This window comes from Mizuhopecten yessoensis, unplaced genomic scaffold, assembly GCF_002113885.1.
Source record: "Mizuhopecten yessoensis strain PY_sf001 unplaced genomic scaffold, ASM211388v2 scaffold6939, whole genome shotgun sequence".
In the NCBI taxonomy this organism is placed as follows: Eukaryota; Metazoa; Mollusca; class Bivalvia; order Pectinida; family Pectinidae; genus Mizuhopecten; species Mizuhopecten yessoensis.
In genome coordinates this window covers 63,831-76,998 of record NW_018406800.1, presented here as the reverse complement: position 1 = coordinate 76,998, position 13,168 = coordinate 63,831, and the positions used below count along the sequence as shown (strand labels likewise).

General features: G+C 39.1%; 1 protein-coding gene and 1 long non-coding RNA gene across 5 annotated transcripts in view; one reads left to right on the top strand and one right to left on the bottom strand.

The window, feature by feature from the left end:
- The first annotated feature begins 2,384 nt into the window (after window positions 1-2,384).
- On the top strand, window positions 2,385-3,070 carry LOC110452865. The gene is made up of 2 exons (XR_002463232.1): window positions 2,385-2,428; window positions 2,547-3,070. It is a non-coding gene; the product is annotated as an uncharacterized LOC110452865 (long non-coding RNA).
- Window positions 3,071-8,668: 5,598 nt separating this feature from the next.
- Window positions 8,669-13,168, bottom strand: part of LOC110452864 (lipoma HMGIC fusion partner-like 2 protein) — a 42,663-nt gene continuing 38,163 nt past the window's right edge. For all 4 annotated transcript variants that reach the window (XM_021501586.1, XM_021501589.1, XM_021501588.1 and 1 more), the window contains exon 4: window positions 8,669-12,053. In XM_021501586.1, coding sequence (XP_021357261.1) covers window positions 11,911-12,053 — 143 coding nt within the window. In that variant the 3' untranslated portion in view covers window positions 8,669-11,910. The remainder of the gene's footprint in view (window positions 12,054-13,168) is intronic.

Here is a 13,168-nt window from a genome sequence, read left to right as displayed (position 1 = left end):
GGGGGGGGGGGTGTAAAGGAGAGGAGGGAAGTTCAGAAAGAAGCAGAATACAATATACACATTCATAGACAACAAAACCACAGCACAGGATATAAAGTCAAAACGGCACACACCTGTATATGCTGCCAGGTAGTCATACGCGTTTTACCGCCGCCAGTCGCAGATAAGACACAAACTCATAAATAAAACACACCGCCTCGCGTGCAGGGGGCGCGAGAGATCAGCAACGCACGAGAGGTCATTTGAAGGGGAATTATACATTGATGAGGCGATTCCGGGAACACACCACACAGGTCCGTTATATCAACTTAGAGAAACGGTATCAGAGATCGAGCTATGATGTGTGGTGTAGTATACTGGACCAAAACAGCACAAATGAATTGGTAAAGCTTATTTGTTTCAACCAACCTCAAAACGCCTTTCTCCTCAACAAAAAGTCTATTCAAATTGATTAATTAAACAAAATTTGGAAAGTAAAAATTAACAATGAAAGTTACAGTGGTGGGTCAAGAAACTGATCTTGTGGTTGTGTTCCAATTTTTCTCATAATGACTCGAGATAAAAAGTAGCCCGAGTTTCCTCTGGCCCTGACACAAGACTTACAAATTGTGGCAGATAGATGTCTGGTGTCAAAAGTCCAAGGCTGGTGTCGGGTTTCAGAAGGGAAGTTGTTATTCACTGCTAAACGTTCAGCATTTTGGGTATGAGTAACATGTGCTGTGCCGGGTGCCTTGGGCATGGTATTTCAGTGAGTTTGCGCTATATACATGTAGTTGGCATCAGATCTGCTCTATGGCTCTGCATGCGAAAATGCATATCATTTCTTTTTTGTTTGTCAAATTTGCCAAATCTACATGTGCAAGGTTATAATCATGATATTGACATTGAGCTCTTACTTCATAGGGACAGACATTTACATTTACCTATTGACATGAATTTGAATATTTACCATCGTATGGCATTGCCTACCAAATTCAGTTGGCATTCATATAGGCTATGAATGCCGTGGACCGATTGATGACGTCATAATTGTTACGTTGGATATCATTGACCCTCCATGGACGATGGCTGTTCTATTCATTGAACAAGCTTACACGATATATACATTATTTGAACTAAATGCTGAATAATAATAAGTATAATTGAATTTTTCTATGAGATGAACAGATTCCAAAAATGGTAAATATAAGTATCGAACTGCTTTTAGTTGGCAATGTGAATGCCAACTGAAAGCAGTTCAATGCTTTTTAGAAGTAAAGGCCAGCGACAGATTTACAATTTAAGACAAGTTTACTAACTAAACTTTCATTATACTGTATTTTTCATATTTAGTTCATTTTGTGCCATTACCTTAATGTATATATACGCTGATTGGAGAGGGCGTCGATAATGTTGGTATAGCGTGTGCCCAATCCATTTGTACTTTTGAATGGCAATAGAATATGTTTAAACTGACTACTTCAGTGTACATGACATACAGGCAGTCACGTTTTCATACATCCTCGATATCCAGGGGTTACGCTCACTTTCGCTCTCTGCACCCCTGGGATATGTCATAGCAAAAATGAAGGCACGCGGCTAGCTATTTGATTGGTGTCAGGTAAAAAAACCTGACCAATCACTAGGCTGATAATTGTCATTTGAAGATTACAAAGGAGCGACAGCCGACTTCAAAGCCTGTCATTTTTTACCGTTGCGCGACCGCGAGATTCGTTTGATTAGTCTTCTTGTCTCACGCACAAGGTGCTGCACATTGAGCCTTCGATTTTGCTATGACATATTCCAGGGGTGTAGAGAGCGAAAAGTGAGCGTAACCCCTGGATATTGAGGATGCTCCGGTGGTATCGAGGATGGTTATCATGTGACCTTAGCTGTTAATCGCATGTTAAGGATCTTTGTTCCACTGCATTGGCGATTTCCGTTCAGTCAGTAACTTTCTGTCTCCAGGCCGGGACATACCAAAGTCCTTAAAAATGGTAGTTGTTATTCCCTGCTTAACGTTCAGCATTTAGGGAAAAGGCAACAACTGGTTCACCCGTTGTCAGTATAATGTGACAGGGCTGAGCTCTGTGCTGGGTGCCTTGGGCATGGTCAATCCTTTTAAAACTATATCTTCACAGTAAACGGGAGCGATGTGAAGATATAATTTTAATTAGATTGCGGCATGGTATACCAGTGAGAAAGAACTATAAAGTCGACATTATATCCGCGCTATTTCGTCTGCTGGATAACTGGATAACTACTCGGTAGTGAAGCGGACGTAAAATCTATCAATCAATCAATCGCGCTATCATAAGGAGGCAAATAAACCAACATACCCTGCCTCCCGCACATACACACACACAAGTTAGGACGCATACACAATACACACGNGATACATTTTTCTGTAATAAAATGATTGACCGTCGAAGGCCACTCCCATACATAGGTNTAAACTAAACTAAACCAAACCAGTCAGTAACTTTTCTCTAGTTTATTCAAGTCAACGCAATACTAAATAAACTATTCGAAAATGATTGACCGTCGAAGGCCACTCCCATACATAGGTGTTGAGTTTTATATGATAAATGCTTTATGTTCGGTTGAACGTAGTGAATTAGAATCATAAATGTATTTATTATAGTCACGGTATACCGGCATGTATGTAGTGCAGGTAGTACAGGTGTACTAGTGTCCGGATATGAGGCCAAGGTGACACAGGTAGCCGCGTGAGGCGGGACGGGTAACGTGTAACTGCACGAGTTACAGGTGCGACACGGGTGTCTATAGAGTATTAAAGGTGGTTTGAGGGTAACATAGTCATTCGAGTCTTGACGGTTCATCAACTCACTTCAAGAAATTATATTTTCTTTTGTTAAATCATAGAATTATGAAATTTCCCCGTTTTCCTTGAGACAGGCATGGACTTCAGGGATGATGCCGGGAAGAGAATTCCTAGAGTCGGGCCAGGATCCGGATTCAGGAGGGATGGAGAAGGGAGAATGGAAGAAAGATCGGGCACGTGCCCTTGTATTTCATGTATACATTTTTCCTGTAATAAAATGATTGACCGTCGAAGGCCACTCCCATACATAGGTGTTGAGTTTTATATGATAAATGCTTTATGTTCGGTTGAACGTAGTGAATTAGAATCATAAACACTCAAATATTGCTCTCAAAAACTACCAGATAGCACCACATAGCTTGTTTACAGCTAAGCTGCACGCCGATAGACAAGTCTCTAGCTGAACAATGCAAGGGCGAGTTAAGTCCGCTGGACCTTCTAGTCTATTGTCTAGGAAAAAGGTATAGACGAGACACTTGGTTAGTTGGTAAGATGTTTACGTCATCTTTTACTGACTTAGGTCTTGTTTAAGTCAAGCGAGGGGGGTAAGTAGTGGCCTTTACTCCCCTCTTGGAGATTCAAAAGTCCTAACGGTCCTACCAGCAGGTGAGTCCCAGGGCCAGACAGCTCCCTTGGGGTCTGATAGGCGTGTCCATGATCCATGTCTTATACGTGGACCCCGGCCCGCGGTACTCTAATGGACTAGATATCCGAATTAAGCACCTTTGCTATCTGTTCGGCAGCGCTCTTGGATACTATGTTCCAACACAGGGTATGCTGGTTTCCTAGCAAAGCCTGGCAAAAAGAAGATGATCTACGACAAGAAATGAAAATAAATAATAAGTTTAAAATACCAACCGTAGGTTGTGTGTAAACCTGTGTAAGCAATTCGGCAAGGGCGAATGTAGTATCACGAGAAAGTCTTCCCTTGTATCGCATAACGTAATACAGAGTTAATTCCCCTTGCACAATAGAATAAGTAATAAGTAAGAGTTTGTTCCCCTTAACACATACAGTACATGACCTTTCTCTTTGCCAAGGTCAATACACCTCTATAACATCTGAATTACCTACTTCAAATAGCGATATCACAAAATGGACTTAAAAGTCTACCTGGATTCAAGTTAGGGGCCTACCATATTCGGGGAGGCTAAAAAGACTAAATCTACCTTCTTTGAGTTACAGACGTGCAACAGTAAAAACCCCACCCTTTCGAATACACGTGTACTGTCAAAACAATTTGTAACCCAATATTATTACTTAACATTTGTTTTGTCCCCTTACCATTTCCGAAATCTTTAATTATGAATTGGAAATGAATATTTCCGGCATGCCTATAATTTTGTTAAATCATTTCTGAGGGGGAAAACCATACATTGCGGCAGTGTTTGTCTCCCCTGCGACGTATGTCGTGGAGGCGGGACTTACAAATAGGTGGTACATTTCCAGCGGCGTCAACGTTAAGTTTTTGCGTTTAGCTCTGTTTCTCAAAAAGTATAAGTGCTAAACCAACCAAACTTGGAACATACATGCGTCTTATATACTTCACCTCAATTCATGCATCAGTTGCTGAATGTGCCCTACATTTCGCGGTCCAGTGACTTTGACAACATCTACATCAATGTTAAGTTTTTGTGTTTAGCTGTGTGTTTTATGCCGTATCTCAAAAAGTTTAAGTGTTGGACTAAATGAACTTGGACTGTAGTGGTCTCAGACGTAGTGCATCTCAAACCATGCATCAGTTGCTACATTTCACGGTCCAGTGACTTTGACAGGATCTTCATCAATGTTCAGTTTTTGCGTTTATCTGTGTTTTTGCTTCCATAGTCTAAGGAAATTAATTTATTTTGGTAGTGTCCATATGGTAACAATGTAGAGCTGCATCAGGGCATGAATTGGGAAAAGGCCGCTGATGTCAATTGGAAAAAAAATCACTTTTTTTCATTTTAGATGTTTATATTGTATTGTTATTTGAAAACAAGCTGAACATTAACAAAAAAATATTTTTTGAGAAATACACAAATACACTTGCGCAAATTGGGATTCCCAAAATTATAACCCGCTAATATTTTCTTGACACAAAGGAACGAAAAAAAATACAAAATTTACGGGACATATTAAGGTAACGTATTGTCCATTTGTCCGTCCGTTAACAATTCTTGTCATGAAACTCAACATTGACACGAAAATTCCAAACTTCGGGTCGAACTAAAAATGATTCACACCTTGAATCTTATGATCAAAGCGGGGACAGGCGAGACATAATAATGACGTGTAAGTCTTGTTCTATGCAAGTGCTGAGTTGTATAGACCACACGTCTCTGGTTAAGGTCGAAACCCTTTCACTATCATATAGGATTAATCATATTGTTAAATATTACCACGGACTTGGATCTAATTCCGTATTATAAGTAATAACTTAATCTGGCTTGTAACAAGAATTTTCATTGTTTTAAAAATGTATGTTATCAGCCAATAACGTAAAACAAGAGGTCCAATGGGCCTGCATCGCTCACCTGGTATTAATCTCACACTTGTAATCTTAATAGTGGACTAAATAACAGCTACAGGCAGAATATCAGTGTTTAATTCATAAGAACCTATTAAAAGATTTCAACATATCACCCCTGTGACCTCGAATGTCGAACAAGGACATTAGGTTGAAAGTGGGAAAAGGTCATTCATTTCAACAAACTTGGTAGCCCTTCATCCCAGCATGCTACAGGCCCAATTTCAGTACCCTGGGCCTTTTGGTTATTGAGAAGTTGTTTGAAGATAATACGACATTTGACCCCTGTGACCTTGAAAGTGGGTCAAGGTCATTCATTTGAACAAACTTGGTAGCCCTTCATGCCAGCATGTTACAGGCCTAATATCAGTACCCTCGACCTTTTGGTTATCGAGAAGAAGTTGTTTGAAGATTTTAAGACATTTGACCCCTGTGACCATGAAAGTTGGTCAAGGTAATTCATCTGAACAAACTTGGTAGCCCTTCATCCCAGCAAGCTACAGGCCCAATATCAGTACCCTGTGCCTTTTGGTTATTGAGAAGAAGTCGTTTGAATATTTTAAGACATTTGACCCCTGTGACCTTGACAGTTGGTCAAGGTCATTCATTCGAACAAACGTGGTAGCCCTTCATCCCAGCATGCTACTGGCTCAATATCAGTACCCTCGGCCTTTTGGTTATTGCGAAGAGGTCGTTTGAAGATTTTAAGACATTTGACACATGTGACCTTGGAAGTGGGTCAAGGTAATTCATTTGAACAATTTTGGTAGCCCTTCATGCCAGCATGCTACAGGCCCAATATCAGTACCCTGGGCCTTTTGGTTATTGAGAAGTTGTTTGAAGATTTTAAGACATTTGACCCTTGTGACTTTGAAAGTGGGTCAAGGTCATTCATGTGAACAAACTTGGTAGCTCTTCATGCCAGCATGCTACTGGCCAAATATCATCAGCCTGGGCCTCAAGAGGGATATCGAGAAGAAGTTGTTTGAATATTTTAAGACATCTGGCCCCTTTGACCTTGGAAGTTGGTCTAGGTCATTTATTGGAACAAACTTGGTAGCCCTTTATCCCAGCATATTACAGGCCCAATATCAGTACCCTGGGCCTTTTGGTTATTGAGAAGAAGTTGTTTGAATATTTTAAGACATCTCGCCCCTTTGACCTTGGAAGTTGGTCTAGGTCATTTATTGGAACAAACTTGGTAGCCCTTTATCCCAGCATACTACAGGCCCAATATCAGTACCCTGTGCCTTTTGGTTATTGCGAAGAAGGTGTTTGAAGATTTTAAGACATTTGACCCCTGTGACCTTGGAAGTGGGTCAAGGTCATTAATTTGAACAAACTTGGTAGCCCTTCATCCCAGCATGCTACTGGCCAAATATCATCAGCCTGGGCCTCTTGGTTATTGAGAAGTTGTTTAAAGTAAAAAGTTGACGCCGGACGGACGACACACCATGCCATAAGCTTTTGATTAGCTGATACAGCGGCGTAATAATATCTAAGAGAAAAGAGTCCATCAATAAAAGTGGATTTGCACAGGGATTGTGTACAGTAGATTAAATTATAAGGATTAACTTGAATATATTTTTTATGCTATGGAGCTATATCATATTTGCGGTTTATTTAGAGTACACTCCGCTTTTTGTGTTATATCTCCATAACATAAAAAATATATTCAAGTTAATTCCTAAATATTAACTATTTTCCCCCTTTGGATTGCACACCTTCCCTAAAGAGGATATGAATTTCAATTGCTCAAGAAAGTTTCATTTTACATTAACTTATATCATTATCCTGCCACCTGTACCCATGAAGTAATGTTTCTAAGCCAAAAACTAAAATTGCATTTTGAGCAGTCTTCATTTCGCAGCACTCTTTATTTTCATTCTGTAGGGCCTTTGGTTATCCATTCCAAATGAAGTCAACATTCCTCTTGCTGTTTTGGACAAGTTATCATTTAAAATAACAAGAGGCCCAATGGGCCTGCATCGCTCACCTGGTATAAATCTCACACTTGTAACCTTAAAAGTGATCTAAAATAAAGCTACAGGCAAATTAAGTCATTATGTTGAACAAATTCTATAGCCTTTCATCTCAGGATGCAATTTGCAAAGTATCAACATCCTGGGACCCATGGTTATTCAGAAGAGGTCAATTAAAGATTTTAAACAAATTTGACCCCTGTGACCTTGAATATAAGTCAAAGTCATTCACTTTAACAAGCCTAGTAGTCCTTGATCCCAGCATGCTACTGCCAAAAATCAACATCCTGAGCCTTTTGGTTATTCAGAACAAGTTGTTAAACATTTTTGAACATATTTGCTCCTTGTGACCTTGAATATGATACAAGGTCATCCATTTAAACAAACTTGGTAGCCCTTGCTCCTAGTATGCTACTGACTAAATATTATCACCCTGGGCATTTTGGTTACTCAGAAGAAGTTGTTTAAAGTTTTTAACATATTTGACCCCTGAGCCCTTGAACATGGGTGAAGGTCATTCATTTGAACAAACTTGATAGCCCTTTACCCAAGCATGCTACTGGCCAAATATCATCACCCTGGGCATTTTGGTTATTCAGAAGAAGTTGTTTATTTTTTTTTAAGACAATTTACCCCTGTGACCTTGAATATAATTGAAGGTCATTTATTTGAACAAACTTGGTAGCCCTTCACCCAAGCATGCTACCGGCCAAATATCATCTCCCTGGGCAGTTTGGTTATCGAGAAGAAGATTTTAAAAGTTTTTAACATATTTGAACCCAGCGACGTTGAAAATGGGTGAAGGTCATTAATTTTAACAAACTTTGTAGCCCTTCATCTCAGTTTGCTTCTGGCCAAATATCATCACCCTAGGCCTTTAGGTTATTAAGAAGAAGTCGTTTAAAGTTAAATATTGGCGCCGGATGCGGGACAGACGGACAGACGACGGACGCCGCGCCATGGCATAAGCTCACTTGGCACTTCGTGCCAGGTGAGCTCAAAATTAACAACAGACAGCAAATGGTTTGACATCAAATGAAATGGTTTTCTACACCAGGGCCCGTATTCATGAAACCAATATCATGTTCAATCGTGGATTCTTTGATCAAACTAGTTTTCTTGTAACTCATTTAAATCATGTCAAACAATCAAAAAGTCAAATGTGAACATTGAAAAAATAGATCCCTTATTTTTTTCCCAAATCATTGACAATATATTATGTTTCAATATTAATTTTTAACCATAACAAGATTTAAGCTTGCGCATAAAATTCCTGCTTAAGCATGAGAATAGTTTCATGATTTCAAGCCCAGCCAGGTGACTAAATATGTCATAACAACAAAACTGCACATGAATTTTTGTATTATATATTTTATTCCATTTTAGACCTACAAATGCTAATTTTACAGTAGACATGCAATGAAAATATATATACTAACAGTGTACACTGTTACACACAGTTATTCTCAGTAGGCAGGGGAATGATGGTAGTCTATTCCATTTTACTCCAGAGGTAGGTAATCGAAAGTATTACATACTATATATACATCACACCTTTTTATGATGAAAATGGTATGGTCCGTTTTTGCTATATCAACAATTAATATTTTGAAAGGTTTAAAACTTTGAAGACACATAATGGGGTTGGGGTTGGGGTTGGGGTGGGGGTGGGGGGTTGTTCATAGTCAACTTTGGGCTTGCAAGTGGGTGAAAACAATTTTTAAATTATTTTTTTAACAAAGTTATTCCAAACTCAGATGAGGGTCATTTTTATGGATGTGATAAAATGTTGTGTATCAATTGTGAATTATAACGGACATTTAGAAACAATTTTAAACCTGAATCCTCACTCGAACAATCATTAAGTGATAATTGAGATTCTTTGTGCACTTACCCAAATTGACAATCATACAGCCTTATCCAAAGCCTATCTAGCCAAGCACAATAGAAAACATATCTAACAGAGAGATCATGAATGACCCATCATTCTGGAGTGTATTCAAGAAAATGATGAACATCTTTACATTGACAAACATGAAATTTCAAGTCCCACAACATCCCCTAACAACAGGAATAAATGATACACACATTTCTTTATTGATAACTTAAAAGCATTTGTACAATGATGCATGATTAATATATAACAAGTGCAGTAAAATATTGTTAGGTTACCCTACCTACCGTAATGTTTTGTGCCTACCCTAAACTTTTTTTGGGCAATTTGCATAGAAACACTGTTAAAGTCAAGATCACATGTATATCTAAATTATAATTGTTTTCTTATTAGTGACCTACATACAGACACACCCTTATATTTCCGATATTGAAGTGTTTATGATGTCAGTGGAAACGAGATTCCTGGAACAGCCCAACGTCATCAAAATGTTTGATTCTAACAGCTATCTCATGTTAAGCTTTAAAATGACAGTGATCAAAATGTGGTCATAGCCCTATGAACACAATTTCTTGTGGTATTGCTCATAGAGGAGCTTGCAGCTGAAATGTAAATATAAGTCTATAATGAAAGCATGAGATTATTTGTGCTATGAGAATTTTTCACCAAGTTAATGAGCATGGAAATCTACAAATAACCGGCACAGTATGAAATGCATATCTATATTGAGACATTGCAAATAGCTTAAAGGTCAAAGTGCAAATATTTTCCTTAAATTTAGTACCATTATACAAATACAAAACTGAAAATTATTTTTAAACTTTACGAAGAGGGTGTCTTTGATTTATTATGATTCTCTGGTGACAAGAAAAGAATGGAAGTTATTTCTCAAATATTTACATTTTGAAGAAACAAAGCGCATCAACACATTCTGAAACTAACGAGACATTCACAACGAAGGTATCAGATGGTTTATAAATAAAACATCACATGTACACAATATAGCAAAATTCTGACTGAGAAATGAAGCAAACTTCGATTGCTTTGATATAAAAAATAAATCAGAGCTGATGAATATTCACAACATTTTACGATTCTATTAAATACTTAAAAAAAAAGGTGATTTATCCACCCTAAGTGAAACATAAAGTAAAATGAAATATAAACCACCATTGCAAATAAACTTGAAAAGTGGCAAGAAGGTGTGAGAGTTGTCTCCCTTCACCTATAGCATACATGTGTAGGTGTCGACCTCTCTGTCTCCAATGAGGGAGATCTCCCTCATTCCACATTAAGAATGAGGGAGACAGTACGTGAAATGGGACTGAATCTGCTTTGCTCAATTTCTCTTTCCCTTTTTATGTATCAAAATAACTCCAAAAAACATTCATTTGATTCCGATACAACTGTTATGATCACTTACACACACTACAGTATCTAGGAGTTCATTTCACCCCAGGATGTAGATTTTGAATTTGTGTGAGTTAGACTTGAATGAGGGAGTTTTGAGGATTGGTAAATTTTTGATAAAAATAAGGGAGTCAGCTTACAGATAAGTATACAAAATACATTTAGTCCAATCTATTTCAGACAACTGCTATCAAGCAGTACTCTGTCTTAACTCATTCACCCCAGAAATTACACAATGAACTTTTCCAAGCTTTGAATTGGAAGAGTTCAAATGTGTGTTCATGAGTGAATGGGTCAAGAGACCTGACCATATTCACCCTCAAAAGCAGTTATTATGCAGTGGCTGAACCAGAGACCTATCTGGGAGGGTTTCCAAATTTCCAGGGGGGGTTTCAAGTGGGGAAGAAATGAGAAAAATGGTGATAATACATAATTTTAAAAGAACATTCTCAGGGGGGGGGGGGGGGGGGGGGGGGTTCATGAAGCCCAAAACACCCCACTGGATCCCCCACTGTTATGATAGAGAGGTCATCGTTGTTATGAGACTGCATTTTAGTCTTCTTTTCTCTTGTATTTGAGTGTGCAGTAGTATAAGCTTTGTAATGTATACCCCACTGCAGTGAAATTGACATATACAACCTATAGCTCTCACCTGTGTGACGAAACACATCTGTGCCAACCTATCGGTAAAATTAACCTGTCTATTCTGACATCCCCGCCAGACACGACAGATTGCTCAAAATTAGCCTGTCTCATCTGACACCCTGTGGAACACAACAAATTGGAAAGATATTAACCTGTCTTATCTGACACCCTGTGGAACACACAAATTTGGCAAGATTGACCTGTCTAATTTGACACCCTGTAGAACACAACAAAATAGTCAGATTAGCCTGTCTAATCCGACACCTTGTGGAACTCAACAAGTTTGCCAAATGTATCTGTCTAATATGACACCCTCTCATGATAGACAAAATCTTAGAATTATTACAGGTCTGTTTTAATCAATTTTTTTTCTAGAAAACACAATAACAGCATTATGTTTGATAAAACAGGATGTCAAAATACCAATGAAAAATATTACAATTCTCTGTAATCAACGTGTTGGGTTGAACAAAAAATTGAAAAAAATATACAACCTTTATGCTGCAAAATGTAATACATACAGTATATATGTACAACTTCTGACTGTGTCTTGATATGTCAAAACATTTTCAAAATTTTTGACACAGGATGTTATTCCCAGAATTGTGCGTAACTCTCTATTTTCCAGTTTATTTTGTTTTGACCTTTATATGACACAGATGAGATTTTTGCCCTCAAGCACCTCCTCCTCGACTTTTCTGCTTGTTGTGGAATGATCAGCTTGGATGGAAAGAATGGAGCAGAGAAAAACCAGGACCGTCCCAACCACACACAGATAGAACGACCAACCTATGCAGAGAAAAGAGACATTCATTATTATGCTGGAGTTGTCTCCCTTCTATCAAGTACTCTGTAGTAGGTTATAAATGCACCCTTGGAATATGTCATAGCAAAATTGAAGGCTCAGTGTGCGCCACCTTAATGATGAGAAAAGAAGACTGGCTTTTAAGTTGGGCGTCAGTCCTCAGTAATCTTCAAAGGACAGGTATCAGCCTGGTGATTGGTCAGGTTTTTTTTACCGTAGACCAATCAAACAGCTATCTTTGCCCCTTCAAATTTGCTATGACATATTCCAGGGGTGTAGAGGGCGAAAGTGAGCGTAACCCCTGGATATGGAGGATGGGATGAATGTAGAATCAACATTACCTTTTCATAAACCCTAATTAACTTATCTATTCCAAACCCTTGCATTGGCCTCCACAACCATAGCTAGGGTTGTGTTCGTGAAACGGTTCTTATACTCAAACATGGACTTTGTGTTTAAACAAACTTCCTGGTAACTCGCTTAAATCATGAACACAGGTCTTGGTCCAATCTTCACCTCATCAGCCCAAGACTTACTCCTCCCCTCCCCTCCCCATCAAGCCCTCTATCCCCTCACTATCACTTCCCTTCCTCACTTGAATCAATCAAAATCTTGTCCCCTTTTTGCCAGTGCCTGTCCCCTTTTTACACCCCCTCCCTTACTCTAATGTCTGTCTGTCCCCAGAGATCTCCATCAGATCATTCCTTACCTACTGTACACCCCACTCCCCAGGTATCTCCACCAGATCAATCCTTACCTACTGTACACCCTACTCACCAGGGATCTCCATCAGATCAATCCTTACCTACTGAACCCCCCTCTCCCCAGGGATCTCCATCAGATCAATCCTTACCTACTGAACACCCCACTCCCCTGGGATCTCAATCAGATCAATCCTTACCTACTGTACACCCCACTCCCCAGGAATCTCCATCAGATCAATCCTTACCTACTGTACAACCCACTCCCCAGGGATCTCCATCAGATCAATCCTTACCTACTGAACACCCCACTCCCCAGGGATCTCCATCAGATCAATCCTTACCTACTGTACACCCCACTCCCCAGGAATCTCCATCAGATCAATCCTTACCTACTG